The sequence below is a fragment of the Pyrgilauda ruficollis genome, unplaced genomic scaffold (genome assembly GCF_017590135.1).
Source record: "Pyrgilauda ruficollis isolate IOZ18807 unplaced genomic scaffold, ASM1759013v1 scaffold3, whole genome shotgun sequence".
In the NCBI taxonomy this organism is placed as follows: domain Eukaryota; kingdom Metazoa; phylum Chordata; class Aves; order Passeriformes; family Passeridae; genus Pyrgilauda; species Pyrgilauda ruficollis.
Window position 1 is genome coordinate 15,473,947 of NW_024524377.1, and position 25,045 is coordinate 15,498,991.

General features: G+C 38.6%; 1 protein-coding gene across 1 annotated transcript in view; it reads right to left on the minus strand.

The window, feature by feature from the left end:
• FIGN (fidgetin, microtubule severing factor) overlaps positions 1 to 25,045 on the minus strand; it is a 105,010-nt gene that overhangs the window by 2,347 nt on the left and 77,618 nt on the right. The window contains exon 2 of the mRNA XM_041473418.1: positions 1 to 7,293. This exon is cut by the window's left edge and continues 2,347 nt beyond it. Coding sequence (XP_041329352.1) covers positions 5,045 to 7,285 — 2,241 coding nt within the window. The 5' untranslated portion in view covers positions 7,286 to 7,293 and the 3' untranslated portion in view covers positions 1 to 5,044. The remainder of the gene's footprint in view (positions 7,294 to 25,045) is intronic.

Below are 25,045 nucleotides of genomic sequence, written 5' to 3' on the forward strand. Positions count from 1 at the left end.
ATTCTATAGGACTGATTCATATATTCTCACACAACTCTGTGGCAAGGCTGACCCATACTGCCGACATTCTACATATCACTGAGACAGGGAGGTGAAATTTTCCTGCTTTCAGTCTAATTGTCTTTGACAATTGCAGTGCCTAGTGCTGCACTGCTTGTGTTGTATTTAAAAACAGGGGAAAGAGTAGAGACTTGTTCATTAAAGATGCAGTATCCCTGGTTCACAAAAATGCATCTGGCAGGTTCAAAATCGAATGTCAACCAAAGGTCCTTGCAGAGTGTGAGCTTCAGTTCATGTATTGGTTAGTCACCAGCACAGCTGGGCTTTTTTTGAATTCTGAAATACTAATATCTCCATGTTTACTAATGTGCTTCATATAAATCTGCAGACAATTAAATGACTTTTCCTTTTTTTTTTTCTTTTTCCTTTTTTAAGTAAAGAGACAAAGCTATTTTTGGACATGGTGTGTATGCACATATAAATATTATATACACACATGCACACATACAAGATGGAAAGGAGTTAGTGCTGTGAGGACAAGGTTAGCCTTCAGAGCTGATGATGAAAACCAACAGATATAGATTATTATACATCGGAGGGATGACTTTTCTAACAAGGGCAGAAATCAGGAGTAATTCTTTTAAGTCAAAAGAGTTATACCACCTTCAAACCGGTGTAAGTGAAAGTGTAGGAGGCCCTACAACTTTTGGTGGCCTTGTTTTGTGACAAAGTGTATCCTTCAGATCTGAGTAATAAACTTTCCCTCGTGATGGAGTGTTTGAGAGAAAAATGCAGGGGGATTATAAGAACAGCCCTTTACCTGAAGTCATTTGTATTTGCAGACAGTGAAAACCCTGGTCATATCCCCAAATTTTCTTTCAATGTATTAACATCTTGATGCAGGAATTAATTTGTTACTCTTTAACTAGACGATCCCCTAAAGAAACATCCTATAAAAAATTCACCTAAATATGACCTTGTACCATTTACAGAGCACAGCCTCCAAATAGCTGGTAAAGACACCCAGATGGTGTTTGGCCTATGTATTTTAGTCAGATGGCTGATTTTCCCCTTGGTAGGTTTGTAATGCTCAAGAAAACATTTTGCCCATCTATCTGCATTTGATTAGAACACAGACTGACTAATAGATAAATAATCCATGTGAAAGTAAATAGCCTTAAAGTAAACTGCCTTCACATTCCATTGATCAGCTCAGTCAGCAAACTTTTATATATTGTCACTAATGTTCTAAATATTTTGAAGAGAAACATGCCAGAAGTACAGAGTATTTCCATTTCTGTCTCACATAAGGTCATTATGAACTCCTCCTTGAATTGATATTGATCCTTCAGCTTGCAGGAATATTCCTCCAATTTATTTTATTTTTGTTGCTATAGGAATTGTTACTGAAGGTAAAAAGGAAGAAAAGGAGCTGATGCAGAATGGAACCCACACATAAAAACATGATGTAAAGCATCTGCAGTGATAGCCTGACACAGCAGATGCTTTTTAACCATTTCAGGTTCCTTAAAATTCAGGGTTGTGCCAGTGGCAGGAAGCCCTAGCCCACCAATCGGACATTTCTGTGGCAGCAGCCTCCAGCTTTGTCCAATTGTAAAGGACAACAAACAGTTATCTACCATGGAAATGTCTAAGACCAGCAAATATTTCATCCTGAAAACTCCATTAAATCGTATTTTGTCTCTCTTCTCAAAACCAATCCTACCCTTTGGAACCCGCTTAAGTTCAGGATCGTGCTTCGGCCTTCCTGGATGCTCTTTGACTAGAAGGCTGCTGAGAAGGGCAAAGGACCAGCAGCCTGCCAAAACCTGCTCACTGGGGACAAAACAGGGGCTGAATGTGGGGGAGAAGGAAGGAAAGCAACAAGAAGAACAGGACATGGCAGTGGATTTAGCCAGCTCGGGCGTGAATTCCATCAGAGGACTGGCCAGAAACCAAGCCTGAAGAAGGCTTGAGGTGCCTCCCGTTAGCAGTTCCTGGCCAAGCTCTCACCAAATTCAACAGGCGCCCTCCCAAAACTATACCAAGGACAGCTGCTGATAAGGAAAAATTTGGGTAACAATCTGGCTCTGTTTTCCTCCCCTTAGAGCAGCTGTGATAGGATGAAGTTTTGCACTTCTGCTGCCCCAAAGCTGAATTGAGACCTGGACAATGTGAGAATGTGTGTGTGGAACCTGCATCTTTCACACCATTTCAGTTTCTACCTGCTTCTCACTTTGGTTAACATTTGAAAAATCCATTTCCCAGAGTGACTTTTCAAAGAGAATGACTTAAAGCTGGAAGCCAAAGGGACTGTCTATAATTTTGTTTGCTTTTGGTTTTGCTACAGGATAAAAAGAGCAGGAAAAAACCACTGTGAGTAGTTTTCATGTTACAAGCTGCAAAAAACAATCTGTTAGGAGTATAGTTGGGAGAAAGAGTTTACCAAAACTTATCTGAGCCTTTTAAATGAGCACAGCTCAATAGCAGATATGAAAGGCAATGTCTAAGACAGAAATTGGGTCAGCAATCTGCAACAGTGTACTTGCCAGTGTGATCAGTGTGAACCTACAGCTAATGGGGACATCAGCATCTCCCAAATATGAGGATGGTGGAATGACCAGGGTGAAGAAGCAGCCTGTGGAGGTTTGGGGAAGCAGAAAGACTGGGTCATAACAAGGATCATAGACTGTAATTGCTGTTGAAAAGAAAAGAAAAAAAAAAAAAAAAAGAAGAAAAGCAGGTGATGTACTTAAGTCTTACTTTCTATATCCTTAATGAAAGGCACTGTTTTTAAAATGGTACTTTTATGCTTAAAACATAAAGTTTTAGATAGACAAAATGTTTGCCAGGAATCCATCTTAAATTAGATTTTGGTTTATTTGCTCTGTTTTTAGCATGTTCTATCTAAATATATATATATATATCTTAAAAGAAAAATAAAGAAAAGTAATAATCAAGAGTCATAAATTTCCAGCAATATCACAAAATCCCTCATTAGCTTTCTGAACGCTAAACGTCTCCATTGATTTAACAGAACGGACAAGGTCTGTACAATTTTTGAGAAGACAAACATGACCTAGTAACAGATTGGTATCTTTCTTCTTGGGGCTTTTCAGTGCATTTATTTAATGGTCTTGACGTACATTACTTAAGAGAAACATTAAATGCCAGTGCTTTGCAACAGTTTTGTTACTGTTTCCTAAAAGTAAACAAACAAAAAATACATTCAAAAAAGCAAGGCTGTTTTGTTCATGTGATGGCAGAGGCTTTGGGCAGCTGCAACACGCACTGCTCTTGCTCAGAGATATTACCCAACATCAGTCAGCTGTCACCAAAAGAGTTGCACGGAAAGCATTAAAGGATAAAAAGAAAGGGGGGCTGGGGTGGGGGAGAACTGAGCAAAATGCCACACATGCCAGCTAGTCTTTCCAGAAGGAAGACACCAGAATATGTATATTTGGGGGAGGAAAAAGGAAGGGGGAAAGAGCACTAACACAGAGAAAAACTTGACTTCAGGGGAAAAAACAGCAGCTCTCTGAAACTTGTTTAGCAGGTTTGCATTCCTAATGTAATCTGACTTGTGTTGGTGGTGGTTTTTGCCCTATTCCTTACTTTGCTTTCCAAGAGAAACGTAACAAAACTGAGGTAGAAATAATGGTGGGCACACTCCAGCCTGAAAGATTTCTAATGGATGCTAAATGAAGATTGCATTAAGGACAATGAAGCCATACATACACAACAAAAACTCAACTTTACAGTTTGGGAAGGGAAGTAAATGTACTTTGAGGGTTCAGTTTTGCTTTGTTATTTGTACTGTTTGTTTGGTCACAGTCCACTGCACTGCTATAAACAGCTCTGCAACCCATAGCTCTGCCAGCGACCTACACTGATTCCACTCCCTACAGCTTCACCAAAATAGCCTCAAAACTACGACTAGAGCCATGCAACAAAGGCCAGCCGTCACAGCTTAAGGTAATTTGCCTCTCAGAATCCTACCAAATCTTACGTTTGACTGTTTCAGATGCTAACATAAACCGATTAAGTGGCTCTTTCATTCATCTATGCACCTTCTAAAGACTGTATCACCGTATTATCAAGGAGCAATATGCTGAAAACTCTTACAGTTCACCAACAAGAAAAGTCATTCTGCTCTGGTTTGATGTGAGAAATTGGCAAAAGAACCATTCCTGAACACAGGGAAATTCTTCTGTTTCTATTTTTAAAAACTGTAAAGCTTCAGTCATATCACGCTTTAGTTTTTTCCTGGATACATTCAAAGTAATTTTCCTTGCCATATTCCAATTGTTGAGGTAAACATACATATTTAATATAAAGTAACATTGAAGCCTAGCCTATAACTCTCAGCAGTACATAGTGCTTTCAACACATTCCTTTGAGGTACTGTACAAATCACAATCACTTTCCTGAGTTTTTGCAGACAGAACATTAAAAGAAATGAACTGCAGAAATTAAGGTCCAGATTATCATTACCCTGTTTTACCTGTTCTTAGTTTAACACCACAGAACAGACAGGATTGAGGAATACTGTTGCTCTTAGAATAGCAAAAATCTGGCTCTCTGTCGCAACACAACCGTTCATCTCTTTAGTCCAATAATGTTTGAAGTTAAAGCTCTTTATATTAGCACATGCCACCAATGTAATTGTGAGGCAAACAAAAAATAAAGCACCACTTCAGGCACTTGACAGCAACTAAATCTCAAGAACAGCAGAATGGAATCAACACACAGGGTTCATGTCCTTCTGAAATCAACCCACTTGCACCTTGCTCCTTGGTGAGTATTGTCTAGCTTGAACAGAACTGAGCATCAACATGCGCTTTCTGTCATGTGTGGCTTTTTCAGATCAGCAGCTCTTGTTTGATGCACTTTTCCTTCAAGTATACCCTGGCTCTTTAGAGGCAAGGTAAATCGTAGTCTTCCCAGTACCCTTTGCAATTTTAACACTACTGAAAAGGGTTCTCTACCCCTATGTAGCAGATTCTGTGTGTGCCAACATTCATTACTTTTTTTTTAAGTAGCATCACTGACTGCAACCAAACATTTTGTTCCATTCAACGTATGTATCAAGCTCTTTTTGAGATATGCTAGGCTGTATCTTGCAGAAAGCATTTTCAAAGTCTTGATATGTAACTGGCCTCAACTGGCTGGGCATAATGGCTGAAAGGTCTGTGGCTGGCATGGCATGGAGTGGGCCCACCACGGCTTCCTGACACAAGTGAGCCACATCTAGTCCAGAAAAGCCTTCTGTGCGCTGGACAAGCAGTGCAACCTCCTTGTCATTGAGACAGTAATTGTGCTGTGAGAGCAGTTGTACTATTATCTGGTGTCTCGCTGTGCTGTCAGGAAGTGGGATTAAAAGTCGTTTCATGAAGTACCTTCGAAGAGATTCATCAATTTCTTCTGGTTTACTCGTGGCGCAAATTACTACTATTTGGTCCTCAGCAGAAGTCAGTACAGTGTCCAGCTGCATAAGGAACTCGGTTCTCATCCGACTTACTGGACTATGTTCTTCACTCACTTGAGAGGAAAGGAGCATGTCAATGTCACTAACAAAAATCACCGAGGGTTGGCGACACCTTGCCACGAGGAAGGAGGCGTGGACAATTTTTTCTCCTTCCCCTAACCACTTTGTGACAAGGCCAGAGCCCGTGATTTTGAAAAACGTGGCCCCCAGCTGACTAGCTATACATCTGCCCATTAATGTTTTGCCTGTTCCCCGAGGTCCAAATAAAAGGATGCTCCGAGGTAGAGCAGTCAGTCCATTGAATGCATCTGACCTCAATACTGGCCATAAAACCTCCTCCTTAATGACGGCCTTTACTAGATCTAGGCCAGCAATGTCGCTCCAGTCCACGGGAGGTCCTTGGTTGATAATCTCATTGGTAACAAGGTCAATGAGGTGTGTGTCAGTATTCTTCAGTTGCTCGTCCACAGAGTGGTTGGATGAGGTAGCTGCACGAAGTCCCGGGCCTTGCATTGGGTGAGGGAGGAGCTGCCTGTGCTCGTCACCATGCTCATTCATTACTGGGGAGCTATACTTCCCAAACGAGTCACTTGATCTCGAACCCAGTGAGTTTTTAGCAGTACTATAGGATGGGGGTGTTAGAGCCCTACTGGACTGGCTACTGAATTTCCTTTGCTGTTCAGAGGACATTAGCTGCTTTGTTGGCTTAAATGCTAAGGATGATGTTTCAGCACTTCTGTCAAAACCATTCCCTCTGTTTGCATTTGAAATGCTGTTGTCTGGCATTCGATACATTGGACTCTGTGTAGATCTCTGTTGGCCATAGCTGTAATTTCCATAACTGGAGTCCATTTCTCCTTGCCCTGCCATATAGAAAGCTTTCCTTTTGAGAGAGCTGGCTGAACTGTTTGTCAGGGCAGACGGCGCGATTGGCGTCAGACCGTGGCCCTGGTAGGAGTAGCTGGGGACAGTGGTTGGGGGCAGAGGGGTCGGAGCAGGGATTCCTGAAGGCAGGTAAGCCGAGGGTGGTGGGGCACCCCCAGGGCTGTACCCAGGGCCAACAGCAGTTTGAGGAGGATAACTGGCGGAAGGGTAGCTGTAACTGGAGAGATTGGAGGTCCCGTTGTAGCCAGGGACGAGGGCTGGTGGTGGTGGCGGGGGTGGGGGCTGTAAAAGTCCCGAGCTGTGCAAGGGGGACGGATGAGGGGATGGAAGTGCAGGTGCTGGCTGGCCGCTGTAACTGGTATGCAAATATGAGCCATTGTATCCTGTGGCATATTCCTGAGATGGGAGCCCTGAATGAAGACTGGGAACGGTGTGACTTCCACAGGTGCTGCTGGAGTAACTGGGTTCAGCCAGGTTACTGGCCACCCCAGGAGAGCTCCCGATGCTGGCTGAGACATCTGCGGGAGGGAGGGCTGCACTTACCCCAGCTTTGCTGGCGGTGATGACATCTGGGACACAGTTCATGGGATACACGCTCTCCGAGTTCAAGGATGGCTGCCAAGGCTCACTTTCATTCTTCCGACCATTCACCAGCCCTGAGGGAGCTTCAGAGTAATTGCTGAGAATGGGTCGCTCAGCTGGGCCTTCCAAAATCCCGGAATATTTTTCTGCATACTTTTTCAGAAGGTTGGAGGCAGTCAGAGCCGAGATGTCATCGTTGGCCCAGGCGTACTGGTACGTGCGCTGCAGGTGCCCCCGGTAGGCTTCCACCTTGTGGGCCGGGGACCGGGTGGTTGAAGTGATGTCGAAGTGCTGCTCTGGCCACTGGGCATGCTCCGGCGTCCACTGCATCTTCAAGCCTAGGGCAGCAGGAAACAACAGTTAACAGTGAACTCAGCTTTCTCCTTACGTTTTTAAATGAGTTCTCAAAGATACAGTCTGTGAACTTCTTCAGCTCTCTGAAACACTGTACCTAACACCACAAGCCTTTAAGGAAAGAAAAGATAATGCCCTTAAAGAAGTGGTATGGTTGGTTTGTTACACGCATAGATAATTTTTTTTCCGATTTAGTAGGGGGTCAATTTTTTGTTTAAAAAATATAGGTAATCTTATAGCTCTCAAAGTAATTAAACAAAACTCAGTATATTTTAAATAGTCAGAGTGGAGATTTACTGTAAACATACAAGGCATCCAACTGCTCTGTCCTCTTTCATCCCTGTTTCAGTTTTATATTTTAACCAATATAAAAATATGAGACACAGCTGACAGATCACATCTAGGATACCTCTCTTATTTGGTACTGAACACCTAGTTAGCAGAGTATAATGCACCCTGCGCAGAACAATATGACACAGACATAGCAGGTCATTCCATAATCCAACTCTCATCTAAAGTGGTCCACGACAGTTTCAAATCTGCTTCGTGGAGTGCAGCAAAGCAATCTCCCAGGCAGCGCTCTGTCGCTTTCATCACACAAAGCCTACAACTCGGTATGAATTACAACTGGCTCCTTTCTGCCTCTCAGTTCTGTTGTTGAGGGTCTGGAAAAAAAAAACAAGCATGACTTGTCTGTCGGTCTCCTTGCTTGCTTTCTCTTCCCCCCCTCTGCTTCACAGCCTCCAGGGTACAAAGAAAGAGGGTTAAAGAAAAAAAAAAAAAAGGGAAAAAAAAAGGATGAAGAAAAAGAAATGAAGCCAAGTCGCTAAAAGTTCTGTGGCTTCCACAGCTAGCTATAAAAAAACCCCGAAACAAACAATACAAAGCCAAAACCAAACCTATCATAAAAAAAAAAGTCATTTTGAAGCAATTAATCTTTTAATAATGTGATGTGAATTATCCCTCCTCTTTGTAACCCACTGCAATAGGTAAGAGCAATTTACAAGCATTAAGATAACCCCCTCCAACATGTACCTATGCATGGTAGACACATTGCTGGGTTTTGTACAGCTGTATCAAATAGACCTCCTTAATCTCTCTCGTATTACCAAAAGTGATTTTTGCAAACAGTCTTGTGCCCTCTGGCACAGATTCCCTGATAAGGAGGAGGCCTAGTCGAAATGAAGCATCTGTGGCACTAGCTCCCCTCTGAATTACTGCAGTCTATTTTGACAGCTTCTACCCCCTCCTGTTTCTCTCCCCAACCCCTTTAGCTCTTCATTGCCTGACTCTGGCATCTGACATGGCCAGCTTAGCCTCGCTGAGCTAAACCTAACACAGCACACAGTTTGGTAACAGAATGGCATGTTTATTCCCTTCTGACTCCCTCTTCCTTGTTTGCAAAACCACTGCACTAGACACTGGAAGTTAATTAGCAGGATGATGCTGTGCTAATTGTGTTAATTTACAAGGTTTTAGTCAAAGAGAATCATGCCAGGGCTGGCACTGCTGTCATGCTTCCGACTTAATGATTAAGAAATACTGAAAACAAGGTGGGAAGGATTGCAGTAATTACACAATAAATGAATAAAGCAACAGATTCATTTGCAATTATATTTTATTGTGGTTGCACTCATTTGCATTTGGATTCCTTTTTTTTCTTTTTTGGATTCATGTATTTGCAAATCACCAAATCATTTAAATTTAGGCTAAAAATGGCAAAGTACCTTTAATTGAGCCTTATATTTTATTAGTACGACTAGTCCAACTAGTAAATCTCACTCCCCCTGAGCATGACATTGATTACTTGTGGATTTTTTTATTCCTGAGCATTCTCTTTCTCTCTCATTTTTCAAACACTTTGACAACTTGATAAAAATGTCTGTTAACAGTTATACAGTTATCCTAGAAAACTTAATTCAGAGAAGTGCTTTGACAAATGCAGTGTTGAGACTGAGGTTTTGTCAGATTTATTTCTATTATTTAGCATTAATATTATATTTTTTGCTAATTGTTACAGATGTTTCAACTGTTACCTTTCAGAGGGAGTAAGTATATCACGAAATTGGGAGAAATTATAGAAATAATGTATTTAAATAATTGCATTTAAATAATGCAATTATAATGAGAAACTATCAGAAGTTTCCACAAATTACACATTGTTAAAATCTGCTGAGAATCTGAAGAACAAATCATCAAGAGCCAGTTGCCAGTAATCAGTATCTGAAACTATTCTAATGTCATGAGAAACACCACAAGTTTTTTTAAAAGCCAAAATTATTAATGTTCCGGTAATGTAGAACTGCACAACAGCATGCAAGTTCACTCCCCTATTTAAAAAAAAAAAAAAAAAAAAGTCAAACAAAACCAAGAAACAAGCAAAACCTATCTATGTGCTGCAATGTTTTGCTTATAAGGTTACCAAAACACTGAAAGCTTCTGTTACAGAGATGCAGAAAAACTTGAGTAGGTTGATGTTTCACTAGCTACTAACGAACAGATGCCATGGGAAAGACTCTTTGCAAAGAAAGCACTAAAGCAGCAGTGAAACTTTGGAAAAAGAAGGCAAAATAGACATGGATGGAGCAAAGAACCTGACAGGGCTGTATTTGTACTGTGGTTAATGAATATGCTTTTAGCATATTGTTTTTAATTGCTTCTATAAGAAAGCCTATTCAATTTAAAGAGATAAAAGAATGCACTAGGTCAGAGCTCAACAACATCACACACTACCTACTGTGGAAGCTTTTCAAAATACCTTTCAGAAATAGCTTAAAAATTTCATCAGTTGGTCTATTTTATTTAGAATGGATTATGCGTTTTTAAAATAAAATAATTAAATGTATAGTCACAGTGGGGAAATGCATTTTGATTGTGCAAAAATTCAATTATTTGAATTTTTTCATCTAGATTAATTTCTTTTCCTTATTAAGAGGCTGCAAAAGAATGTCAAAAAATCTAAATTATCCATCATAAGAGGAGGGAAAAATCACATCATTGGCATTCTTTATTTAGAATAATTGCTAGATAGACCAGTAGTTTCACACTGTCATGCTATCTTTGGATATGCTCACTGAACAATAATTGAAAGTTTATTTATTGATGCATATTAAATACCAGTGCATTTAACAAAGGCTGTAAAGGCAGGATTAGGCTTTGATTAGATAAGCTTAAGAGAACTGGACTGTTCTCATCCCATGAAACATGAGCATTTATTCCAGCACATCGCAATCATTAGTGTTATTTGGAAGCATAGGTTAATAGTTAACCATAAGCATATTTTTTGCATTAGTAAGCAGTGAAGAAATCTGAATTTACATGAAGTCTGCTGGAATGGTCTGGACTGGGGGGCACAAAGAGCCATTTCCTCAATTTGATATTAATTGAGAAAGCAGAAAACTTTCGCTAGGTTTGACTCTGTTTGATAATAGCTCACAAATTGACAAAAGTCAAATGTGTGATTTGGGAAAAAAAAAAACAAAAAAAGGAAGCAGCAGCAGCTGTTGTGATTTTTAATTATGCAAACATTCCCCTTCCCTATGCCCACCCTCAGCCCCAAATTGCTTAAGGTTTGTAGCCACTTCCTCACCATATTTCAAATCATATTTTATTAATTGCTTTTTGTGTGAGCTGATACCTATTTCTGCATTTCTTTTGTTAGGAATCCAAATACTGATATAAACATCAAAAATCAGGTAAATCAGGGCACATTTAGAGGTCGCATTTTTTTATTTAGTGTAATTTAAACTCTGCTATAAACCACAGTCTTGCAGATAGTGTATTTGGTTAATAACTTTCTGAAAATCCAGATGCAATGCAAGGCTGAATGTATTAAAAAAACCCCACTTTGCTAACTTATGAATCCTCTGAACTATCGACATTTTTGACCTGTGTAAAGTGTGCTGGTATGGGCTGTAAAAGGCAAAAGGAAAGGACTCTGTTCTTTAAGAACAGGTATGTACATACCAGAGAATTGCTTTTAAGAGAAATTTAATACATTATATAGAGAGTCAGTGTAGGCTATTTTAGCAGTATCTATTTTTCCCTGTCCTGACAGCCTTGCTATACATCCCTGCTCCATAATTCTTACAGTTGGATCTATCCAGATTACATTTAAAGTAATTATAGTCAACAATTTAATTATGGAATTACTTCAAACTAAGTGTTCAACCATATTTCCCCTTCTAATATTGTGCACTTAGCCTGTAAATGGAAAATCTAATACACAATACTTCATCAGTTGCACATATAATAATTCCATATGGCCAAAAGCCATATTCAGTTATATGAATTCAAATTAAAAATAAACAAAGAAAGAAAACAAAAAAAACAAAAAGGAAAAAATGCCAGAGTTATGAAAAACTAACATTGCAATCCGAAAAGGAACAAGCAACATCCTACACATGCTCACTGTCCAACAGGGCCTGATCCTGCTGGGAGCTCAGATGACAGTGCATACAAAGAACCCCCCCAGTGCTGGTGCCCTCAGTACCAAGTCAAAACTTCTCATCCCCATAGAGGCTAATATCTGTCAAAAAAGTTAAATAACTAGTCTTTGCTTTCAATTTAAATACAAGGATTTCTGTTGAAAACAGGCATGGAAACATGGTCCAGAAATACGACCACACTGGGTAATAGCACCACAAAGGACTACAGTGTCCACCTCACCAACTTGCCTATGAACAACGTGCTTTAGAGAAAGGACGCTGGGACTTTAGTAAACCTCTCATCTATTCACACCTCTAATAAAACAATCAAACTAAAATTAAATCATATGTGGCTTTGGATTTCTGAAGATACTCGAAGACATTGCACTGCACTTCTACAGATGTTGGTGAAAAAAACCTAAATCTCTCAGAGCTGCTGTGCACAAGGCACTAGAAGCAGGGCAGTACACCAACCTTCCCAACCAGCTGCAAAATTTCAGTTTGGAACAGGGGCCTTCAACTGTTCCTTCAACATACCTGAGGCAAAAGAAAATAATTATTCTCTTTTTGTGGTCTCTCCTTTCCTGCCCCATTCGCCCCTGCAGTGCATAGGTCCTACCTAGCACAAATCTGAAGCTTCCTTTGTAAGCATCAGGAGTCAAGCAGGTTCTTAACTTTAAGCCTGTTGTTAAACATGATCCGAGCAACTGCCTAATGCACTGTTGCAAAGGGCTGCACTGCACCAGGGGTGAAAGCAAATGGATGCTTCGGCTAAGTGCCCATAGCAGACAGCTAGAAGCACACTGCTGCAAGGTAGGAAACAACTCCAAAACCACAGCTCCAAGTACCACCAACCATTTTCCCTCTAGACTTGAAAGTGCATGTGAACTTCATCACTTTGGACTGCTTACACATTTCACCTAGGACCCCAAAAACTGTCCCTGCCCACTGAACTACTACCCTCAGCCCTGTCCCCAGTTATTCAAGACACTGAGTACTTACACAACAGATCATAATGACTTTAGCCAAGGGTTTGCTTCTTGTGGACATGTGGAGATTGGCTCTGCAAAAAGAGCCACTGACTTGAATAGGTGTTTCATTAGGAACGTACCAGTATGCCTCAGCCCACCCCACTGTGGGCTGAAGGTGTTAGTACCTTGATGATCAGGCCCTAAAGTCACATTTTAAAGTCCTTCTCAAGTATGAGGCAGGGCTGAATAAATGAGTCATGCTGTAACCGCTGTTCAAGATGTAGGACACACAGCTCCCTGGATTTGTACTAATATCTGATAATATTTTATAAGACTGTATACTGTCATATGTCCCGTAATAATAAAAATTAATTCAAGATAAAACAATTCTTTTACACTCAATTTTTTATTAATAAGCATAATTTCAGCTGTTTGAAGATAGTGCAACTGATCTCTCTTAATTGGAAACAGGAGGGATTTTGAAGAGTGGATTGAGCTAATTATGTTTTGCAGGGAAAAAAAAAAAGGAAAGAAAATGATTCCCACATTTATTTTCTAATTACTCAGTGAAGACCTCTGCTCTAGTCCATGAGGAGCTCCTTTGACGTCAAAGGACTCGCTGGGAGGATGAGCCTCCAACTGAGATGCCCAGCTGTACAGTCCCAACTTTGTAAGCTTTTTTCAGTAAGTGGAAGACACAAACTCACAAAAACAGGCCTGGAGAATGCTCTCAGAATTTTCTTGGTAGGTGTCTGTTCTTCCTCTTATTATATATGCAAGCCCTACACATCAGTGGGAGCAAGCTGTTGGCAGGGTATTTGCAATATGATTTCCATCTAGCAAGGATAGTGAAAGCATTTCAGTCTTTAAAACAAAACACTTAAATCACGAGTAATATTGAGGATCACATATATGTCAACAGCACTTAAAGATGAAAGCAGTAAGAAAAACGCAACATATTTTATGTGAGACTGGAATGGTTAAAAAAGAAATTACAAAATTAAAAACTAATTCCAAATTGATACACCCCAATTATCTAACTTAAATACTGTCAAATGATTATTCTTTTAAAACCACACTTTCACACCTTACAACAGCAAATTGCAATACATCTGGAGCAAATGAGTTCTCTTCCCACAAGCCCCCTCCCTGCCATTTACATAAAGCAGCCTTTGATAGTCACAAAGACATTTCTGGCTAAACAGCCTTTAGAAGATCTATTAGCTTCAAAGGCCTGAAAAGCAGAAACAGGGAGAAGTAATAGTCAAGCAAGCAAAGGGAAACTATGTCCACAGATGACACTGGCATATTTTGCCAGCAGAAGCAGGCTGGATCCAGAGGCCAGCCTCGCAGCAGCCGGCAGATGTGGCTGGTAGGGACCGAAGCTATTCCTGGGGCACTCCCGGGACCTCCCAGTCCCCTGCCTACCTCAGAGGTGTGGATTTCTCTGCAGCAGCAGTCCCTGACACAAAAACATCCTTGCTGGGTAATCACATTGATGCACGATCACTATGTACCAAAAGTAAAACCATTTATGCACGTGCCTTGGAACCCATCTATGCAGAGGATTGGTCATATTTGTGATTAAATGCAGTTTATCTTTGAAATATTTTATTATGTCAGTTTGCCGTCACCATACTAATTTGCTCATAACACTTTTCTAAACCAACTAGAAAACACACTAACGAAAACAATAATTGAATTTTCTTTTATTCTATTCCTCTTGCCAGGATTTACATTTTTAAGCTGTGAACAGTACCATGTCTTTAAAGGACCTAGCATGATTTGTCAGCACCAAATGAATAAGATAATAATAATTTCTGAGAGAACACTCAGAAAAACAATAGCTGTAAACAAATGTAAGCATAACTTACATGAAAAAAATTACTTTTGCAGTCCACTGAACACACACTTATAGCTATAATGTATTTTTAGAAGATTTAATATACCACATAATCTGCAATTTATGCCCATATAAACACAAAAATCAATATAACTGCTGTAGCATAACTAGTATTCTAATTCTGAGAATTAGAATACTCACATGATAAAATATAATAATGAACGAATACAGAGTTTGGTCACTTGACACAAGTATTTATGCATGCTTGAAAATGCAAAATATTTTAGACTTGGACTGCGATTGTGCTCCCACTGAAGTGCTTATTTCAAGGCTCAAATAAACCCAAGTGAAGCCTTTAGAAGAGCAGCAAAATGCATACTCTCCTTTTAGGCAACAAAGTAGCAGAAGTAGCCTTTTATTTGGTTTTTCTTCAAGAAGTGGAGTTTGAGGCACATTTACCTTGAAAGAGCATAACACAAATCCTTAGAAGCAGAGCAGACAAAATACCTTCATGCTTTATCGTGTTTCTCACGTAATCAGCTGAAGCAGGTGAAACACAAAACCCTGAACTTGTTTTTTAGCAAGTAAGTAAGAGGTAAAAGGAATAAATTTTCAGCACTAGGGAACCTGTCATGGAACATTCGGATCTTGACCTAAAAGCTTCTAGGAAAAAAAACTCCTCTAATATCTGAAAATTATAATTTTCAAATATTGGATTCTGTTATTTTTCCACTTCTGTTGCTAATCATGTTTTAGCAAATTGTTTCCTTTTACTCTTTCATTCACCCTTAGAATTATTGCTTTGGTTCCTTGCCACTAATACAGCTTTTTTGAAACCCTTTTCTCATGTATCGTAAATCCATTAAGACAATTTCCTTCTTAAGCTCACTTCCTTTTGCCAAATGAAGATCATCAGGACATACCACACGTGTCCAAAGGGACAGCAGAGCTAATGAATATGTATGTTTTATGTCACAACAGAGCACTCCCCTTGTTCTGCAGTATCGACCTTCTCTTATGTGAGTAAATAACAGGTGAGCACTTGTGCATGAGGATAAATGGGGTTAAAACTGCTATACAGGGACATACTTTATTTGAACAAAGTGGGTGCACAATAAATACAGATTTAACTGATGCTGAATTATTTTTATATCATATTGCTCCAAAATGTTAGAAAATCACCTTGCTTTAAAACATAAGACCAAGTTAGACAGCAAGAGTAATTTAGAATATATTTCCTTTCAATTAACAGCAGCAGCAGTCTGTATAAATTCCACAATAATATAATTTGAATATATTTTTCACTCATCATATCTAAAAAAAGTAGGCATGTATTTCACAGCTTTATGTATAGCAACAAAAGATTAATTCCAGAGATTCATCTAGCCAGCTCTATTTGTTTTACAAACATGAAAGTAAACTTCAATTTCAATAAGTTTCAAATAATTGTAATCAGGTTTGACCCATTGCATTCAACTAACATAAGTGAAAAAGTAGCACAATGCTCCAGCTTGGAATCAGGAATCAGGAATACTGCTTTCCTTTTAAAGCACTTAATTCAAAACCCTTGTAGGATAGGTATGAACAGTTGCTTTACTCAGATTAGAGTACCTCTGCTAATTAGCTAAATGAGAACAAACACTGATTAAATGTATATATAGAAGTAATCTGATACCCAATGAAAAAAAAATCCTTAATGTGTGTCCACAGTATACAAAGCTTTCACAAAAATTGTTTATGTTATTTATGCTTTTTGGCAATCTGCACATTAATTTTTAATGAAATAGTAAAGAGATGTTGCGTCTCACACTTCAGTAAAAATATTCTATAACCAGGACTGGTTGACATAGTGCATTAATTCAGTGTCCTTCACTCCTGGGACCTGTGTATAATTTAGTCCAGCCTGAAGAAAATAACTTTGATCTGAAGGCTGTGGAAAAAGCTACATATGAAATGAGTTTTGGTGGGTTTAGTGTTGTTTCTTATATACAAGACGACATATGAAGATAAACTGCTTTAGAATGCTCCTGTCATGGCCCAGGATTAAGAGCAGGGAGCTTTTAGCAGAGCTCATCCACTCTCTCCCTTTTTCCCATCGTACCAGACACACATCACACACATTTCTCTCTATACGCACCAGAGCAGCTACTGCTGGCACACACTGCCTTTCCAAAGAGAGGATCCTGTGCAAAAGGATTGCAAATCAACCAGGTTGATTTGGTGTCTCCATTAAAAACCCAAACAAACAATAGCGTCTATATTACAACATGGGAGACCACGTTGTTGTAGGAAGGGATGATGTTACCACATGGAAGGCGAGATTTCCTTCCAGGGTAGGGAACACCTAAGCTAAGTCATCAGAACTGTACTAATCACGCTCTTAGGGAAAAAAGAGCTCTGGCACAGCTCCTTCCCCGGCTCGGCTGTGCGAGCAGCTGACCCTTCCTTTCCTTCCTGCTCCCCCCAAAGCAGAGAAACAAGATTAAAAGCAGAAGCACAACCAAAGAACTGACATCCTAGAAAAACTAAGCTGAGATAAATCTGTCCCCCACTTAAACCTTTCAATTACTGTATTTCACAAATTCCAGAGATTCTTTCTTGCTCACTCAATAAAATGTATCCGAATTAGCTACTGAAAAATGGAATATAGCCAATTTTTTTGCATGCTCTTGGTTTGGGACTTACTGTATTATTTCCTGAGCATTTGAAAGGAACTATATAGATTGTTCAGTTGGCTTGACAAATTATCTGGGGGACGGGGAGAGGAGGAACAGGGAATTTTCTGTAGACAAATATAGAAATCTCTCTCTCCCCCCTTCTCGCTCTCTCTATTTATATATTTTAGACACACAGGCACCAAGGCACCAGAGAGAGAATGTCTCAACTGAGAAATTGAACTCTGTGTATGCTGATATTTTTTCCATATTCCTGGAGAGAGTGGTAAGGAAAAGATACTAACTTGTCATATTAGATGCTGGGTCTCCTTTCTCAAAAAAAAAAAAAAAAAAAAAAAAAAAAAAAGTAAAATTCATCCTCTAACAGGAAAAGTTAAGCCATGTCCAAAGACACACAGTATGTCAGTGGGAGGGTGCACAGGCAGAAAAAGAGGGCAGAAAAAAAATAACATGCTGGTTTTAAAAACAGAAAGAAATTATAGAGCCCAGCTTGACAAAACGTCACACTCCTTTGCAGCTATCACACAAATTTAGCCATTTCTGTAAACAGCTTTCAAGACACAACAAAAATCTAAACCATCCAATGATTCTATCAATAACTAGCTGAGTACTATTGATAGCTTAAATAACAATAATCTGTGTTATTTTTCTGTAATTTTGTCCATAGCCTTATTGCATATGTAGTCACCTAATGATGAAATACTTTTAAAATTTGCTTCAGGGTACAGAAGTCAAGCTCCACTGATTAGCATCTCAAAGCGCACTACAGGCACACATTTGTATAGCAGAATAATAGCACTTGTGTTTGTATGCTGCTAAAAAAACCCCAACTCCCCCCGCCACCCCCACCTCCCCACTATTTTACTTGATGTTTGATGATGCACGCTGATGAAAGTCTTCTCACAAAATACATACAATACATAACAGCTAACTGTAAGAATTTCCAAAACAAGGCAGAAAGGTAACATCACAAAAAGGGATTTTGGGACCATACAAGATACTTAGACCCCAGGTTCATGGGCTTAATTCTTCTGTCACTTCTCTGGTTCTTCTTGAAGTCAGAAGAACTACTGAAGTTTACAATTTATTGCAAAGGAGACAAATGTGCCACATTAAAATGTGTTAATTACACAAATTATATTTTATTCACCAGTGTTTGGGGTTTGGGGCATGTGTTTAATAAAAATTCATCACAGAAAATATTTCATTAAAATCTTGATAGAGAGTTCTGATATTCACTGCACTAGCTCAGTTTCTGACTAATTTCCTATGTCTAATTAGGTGGCATTCAAACTTTATTGAATGCGAGCCTCCCTAAAATTTGCTGTAAACTGACAGGACAGTGTCTGATTTCAGCCACATTGTGAGACACCAGTCTAACAGATTGCTTTCAGCAGTCCTGCATCCTTCCCTGTGCATCCCCCTTCTGCCATTTCTCCGGGCATACTTTATTATAGAGTATTAGTTAGAAAAGTCTCCATGTAATTTTGTATGACATTATATTAGAAAAGTATATCCACATGGATTTAGCATTAAAAACACTATACACTATCAACAGGAACATCAGAATCTTACTAAGTATTCAGCAATTATAAGCTTAAATTATTTTTTCTATTAACACTTCTCTTTTTATCCAGAATGTGTAAGTAGAAATACAAGAATGACTAAAAGAGTGCTTAGCATTAAATATAATTAAACACACTTAGCACCAAGAATTAGTTTATAAACAAATAGATATTCACTGAAATATGATATCAGTAGTAAACACTTATTAAAAGTTGCTTTCACTCCAGAAAAAAAATAAAGTTAAAACAAAGACCGGATTGAATTAGAAGTTATTGTGAACGCTGTGAGAGTTTTGTGATTGCATGTAGAAGATTTACAGATCTGTTGAAGATGGACAGATAACAATTGAAAGGTGCATTACACTAATTAGAGAAATGCATAGCCTCTGCAAAGCAGGTAGGAGTGAATAATTTTAATTTCCTCTCTTCTTACAATTTTATATTATTACACAAGGGAAGCAGAGGAAACCTAAATATGACCCTATTTAGATATACTAACTGAAAAGCCTTTGTAGAATTTTTAAGCAAACAGGATTGTGCTTCCAAAGCTGCCCATCTAGTTTTCCAATGTGTTAAATTGGATGGTTACTTGGACAGCTCTCTATTCATTACTGAACTGTGGAAAGGAAACACAGAGGTGGCATTTTCCTTTTAAACCATCTAATGCCTTGTAGCCAGATTCCAAAGCATCAAGGAGAGATTTCTCTTTTTTTTTCTCTTTTTTCCTTTTTTTTTTTTTTTTTTTTTTTTTTTTTTAAAAAAACGTTTGTTATTTAAAAAAAAGTTTAAATTTTTTTTTTTTTTTTTTTTTTTTTTTTTTTTTTTTTTTTTTTTGCTAGTAGACAAGCTGTCGTAATTGAAATGAAGTCTAATCAGACTCATTACTGTTTTCAGCAATTTGCACCACCAAAGATGCTTATTAGGTAACAGTGTTTAATAAACCACTCTTTAGAAAACTACCAGTAATGAGCTCTTAACAGCCAATCTTTAGCGTGAATGTAATGTGAAAAGTGTTCCTAGCACTGAATAGATTTTCACATTTAGTAGTGTCATAATTAAGCTCAAGGAATTGGTAGCTGTGATGATAGATATTTACTGCAATATAGACTTTCCTCCCCATGAAAATATATTTGAAAATACTTGGGGTTCAATATTTCCAGAGGAAATTTTTAAACTGCTTAAAAGACTGTGTGAGGCTGGATTATGTCTATAAATGATACTTAATCAGAAAGTATTTAGGGTACACAGTACAGAGTACTGTGAGTCCGGTATCAACTACAAAGCATGCATAAAGTTAATTCCACCTAGCTTTGTTTGACTGCTCATCCATCTCTTAGGAATTCCAGTCATTAATATACAAATAATAAATGTTGTTGTCACCAGCTGAATAATAATGAACAAAAATGGCCCATAACAAGACATACTTGAAAGAACAATTGTCAGTTCTCTTTCCACAGTAAAAGCTGAAAATGCTTGCGAAAAAATCAGCAAATTGTTTGGTTTCAAAATAAAATTATGGATCTCTAATAAATGTGTGTATATATATATATTTACACACACATACATATATAGCAAATGCTGTTTCTCCTATATGTTTCACATACTAGCAAGTCCTAATGTCTACTTTGCATGAAAACCCGCCAAATTCTTAATGTAAAGAATACCGCAGCTTTGAAAATGTAATATTGTGACATATATTATTCATAAAAGACAGCCACACACGAAAGCTAAGTTTTCATCAATAGAAGGTTCCATTTAACTAGATGTACACCTTGCCACACTAGTCCCATCAATGCTACTACCTAACAAATGCTGAAAGTGGCAAAAAGGAAAATAAATTGCATTTATAAACTCCAACTAATTAAATATCCAGAGTAAATCTTGAGGAATAGCTTCTGTTCTCTCATACAATTGATTTCAGCTTGACATAATATTTAAAGTTATCAATAAGAAATGACCAAGACAACCTTTTTCTCTCCCGCTAGGAGAAATACATAGGGATGCAAATGTTGTTTTGCTTACTAGAGATTCTGCTGGACAAGGATTGTGTTGGCGGCCAAGACTTTGGAAAGAAGTGCATAAAACATGAGTAATCAATAATGAAACCACTAAGAAAATGATGAAGATCAGTTCTCTATGACCAAGATTTTTATACTGGAATTCCATGTTAAGATGTTAAGAAGAGTCCCTTACTGAATGAGTGCTCACACTGCATCCTTTGTATACTCTAACCCCAAACTTCAGCAGCCCTAAACACAGCCTTTAAGCCTCTGTATCTGTTTGCAGCTTTCTGAATCAATAGGACAATGAGAACTGAGACTACCAAATTAATGCCAGTTTTATTTGATTTTGTGGTATGTGCTTCTTTGCACTACAAAGTGGAAAAAGGAAAAAAATCCCAACACAGCCCCACACCCTTAACTTGTTCCCAGATGGGTTTTTGTAGCTTTAAGATCAAAATATCTTCCAGTTTCTTAAGTCTAAACTGAATTTTACTTAGATCCAACATTTTTAGTGTGACTGCTGCTTATCCTATCATGCAATTCCAAACTCTGCACCTTTAAGTCACATATTTAGCTTCTGCTCTTTGCAAAATAACGTAACATAAAATACGATAAAATAAAATAACAGAGACTCCACAACTGCTTTGGACTGCCCCCTCTTGTACTTGTGAATAATGCATTAAACTTCACATGATTTGTGAGTGACAACCTGATGGTCCAAGATGCATAATATGCATTTTGTACTGTTGATTTTACTAAGCACAGATGCTCTGAAGCATCAATTGTTCATCAGTAAGTCCTTCAATATCATACATTATGGTATTTTTTTTAGTTTAAATCTGGGGTTGACAGAAATGTAGCATCCATGGGAGGTATTTCAGGCATTATTATAAAGCTATTGTTATCATCCTTTCTTACTCCTAACACAAAATTAAAGCAAGTGGGAACCTTCAATGTATTCCCTGTGTAGTCTAACTACCACAATAACAACAATAAGTTAGAGAATCACTTTTCTGCCTCAGATCCTCTGTATTTTATCAAGTCTAGAAAATACCAGTCTGCTCACCTAAGATGCTGACCCCAAACGATGCCTGACTTTCAACAGAAATTGAGATTTTTCCTCCTGATATCTCTAAACCTTCTTAGCCCAATCACAAAAGTCTGATCTGAGTTTTAGAGGAGCTTCCATTGAAGAACTAGGACCTATCAAATTTTACACTACTCCAGCCTGCTACCCTGAGATGATGTGTCATATATACATGAGTATGGACTAGCATAAGAAACTGCAAAAGCGTAGGAAGTCAGAGAAGGAGGTGAAGCTACAGGGGCAGGTTGAACTCCAGGCAGAACTTGCCTCAAAACATTGAATTGGTCAGAAAGAGCAGCAGCATCCTATAAAAAGGACAGTGAGAGAAACCTTAACGCCCATATTTAAGGTGCTGCCACCAACCAGAGCCTCCACACTGTAGATGCTGAGGACTTGTCTCAGGACAACTCCACCACAAAACAGCATAAATTGCAGAAACATGACTCCATGCAAAATTTATGGCACTTTCCACAGTAGCACAGACACTTTCTTCTCCATCAATTAAATTACAGTACAACAGCTCACCTTCTCCAACTAGGACCACAATTTGCCCTTCAGCAAATGGTACCATAGACAATTGTAGGGTACCTTTGAGTACAGAACACCTCAGATTTCTGCTCTCTCTCTCTTTATGGTGATTTTCCAGTACATGAAGGGAGACTACAAGAGACCTGGAGAGGCACTTTTTACAAGGGTATGTAGTGAGAGGACAAGGGGAACGGCTTCAAACTGAAAGAAGGCAGGTTTAGATTAGGTATTAGGAAGATGTTCTTTGCAGCAATGGTGGTGAGGCACTAGAACAAGAGAATATGTAGATGCCCCAACCCTGGAAGTTTTCAAGGCCAGGCTGGATGCAATTTGAGCACATTGGTCCAAGTGGAAGGGTATGGCATGTCCATGACAGAGAAGGTGGAACTAGGTGACTTTTAAGGTCCCTTCCAAATTAAACCATACTATAAATCTATCACTTTTTTTTTTTCTTCTTCTTTTGTGTGTGTGTGGAGTAGAAAGCAGCTTAGATGAAATACCATATGAAATGTTTCACTTGATGTCCTGCATGGGCTTTTTTAGCTCGCTTTTTCAAAGGAACAAACCCTATCCCCCAGCCCTCAACCCAAAAATAAACTCAATTGTTCCAATATAAGCAATTACTTGGCCGAACAACTGCACGCAAACCAACTTTACAGACTGCCAAGGCTACTATTCTATTATAACACATTTACAAAAGCTACATAATAGATGAGTTGCAGCAGATGAGAACATTTGTCCAACAGAACGGCAATCCTTTATCTTAAGGGAGACAATATTCCCTGCATTTCAGACTGGTTTAAACACACAGACTTGCCCAGCGGTCCTTTCTTTAAAGGTAGTGTAGTACACACCTCTCTAACTGAAATTGCTCATGGAAATATCTCCTTACGAAATGAAGGAAGCAAAAGGAACACCACAAGGTCCTATACAATACAGCTATAGGTTTTTCTGGGGGATGGAGGTTAATAAAGCAAATGCATGTGCAAGTGAGGAACACATTTGCAGGCTTTGGAGGGATTGGGGTAAGTGCAGCAGAATGTAGCTGTCTTTGTCTTTATTTTTCATTGAGTATATTTTCTCCTTCTCCACTACAGAGCTTTCTATTTATTTTAGCATAACTCTGTATCTTTGTCATTAAACAATCAAGTTCTAATAAAAAAACATAATGCTAACAGCCAGTTGTGTAATGAAAAACAACACAGGGTTGAAGGGGGGTTCCTGCCTGGTCTCAGCAGCAGATTAGCTTATGCCCTGCAGCATGAGATGGGAAATACGTTCCTCACTATTACAGTTTTGATTTTGTATTTGTATTTTATGTGGATTTTAAAGAGAATAATTATAAAGCTTTGATTCAGAGAATCTCTCTCTCTTTCCATGTACACATACGTATAAATGTACACATATATTTATTTCTCCTCCCAGAGCAAAGAGGATGTTTATCTCTAGTGATGGCTCAATATCTAGTCCAGAATTAACACACAGAAAAATCACACAAACAGAAAAGCAGTCCCATGTTCTGGACTATCCCAGTACAAACTGCAATCCTGAATACATATCCTTTTGAGAAATTCTAAGCGAACCTTTTTTCAGCAACCTTCCTGCTGCACTATAGTATGCAGCAATATTATTTCTGCCTAGAGAATAATTTTAACAAAAAATGTAAAATAAAGTAAAAAAAATCAGTTAACTCCTTTTACATTCAAGCTACGTTAAGAGTTTATTCACTGGCAACAAGATAGGAGATCTCCAACAGACACAGATCTTTCAGATGCATCTTTCTTCCTGTATCTGACATGCATGACCTCCTCATCCCCTTCCCCATTCCTCAGTTCTTTACATGCATTTCTGCACTGTCCTCTATCTCAGACTTAAAGCTGTGCCAAATCAAGAGCAGCGGTGCTAAAGGGTGGTCAGAAAATAGGACAGCAAACGTTTTTGAAGTGAACAAAGCAGCATCCTGTTCCTACCACCTATCAAGCTTGTTTCTGGTTTCTTCATGTACTGAAGGCCAGGTGAGATTGCCACTCACTTCAGGAATTCAACTGCAGATACAGCACAGCCCTTCAACACACTCAATCCCAATAGCTTGTGAAATTCATGTGGAGAAATCTCATCTCAGTCTGTCAGTGCAGTTGCTAAGTGGCAAGTGAATACCTAACCTACGATACAGTATGTGGAGTTAGCTGCTCTGAAGATATAGTTAATATTGGGAGTAAAGAGTAAAGCAGACAGCAGGAACAAGAAAATCACATTTATGAGGACTTTAGAAACTTCAGTCCACAAAAGACAGGAAAATGAGGCAGAACCTTTATACTCAAGTATTTTCTAAGTACAAAGCTAAGGTTAAGGAAAATTTAAATTTGCCCATGGCCTTACTTCAATTTTTTGTTAGCTGTTTGTCTTGTCTTCTTTTTTTTTTTTTTTAACTTCTTATGGTTTTCATTAGGCACATAATTATCTAGGCACATTATTATGCAAAGATCTTTTGTCACCTTTTCAAGAATGCATCCAAAACATTTCAAGTAAATATCCTATATTTGATTTACTAAAAATTGCCTTGAGTCCTATCCATTTTTTTTTTCTATATATTAAACTGAGTTTGCCATGACTGAACTAAAAGGTACTTGATAACAA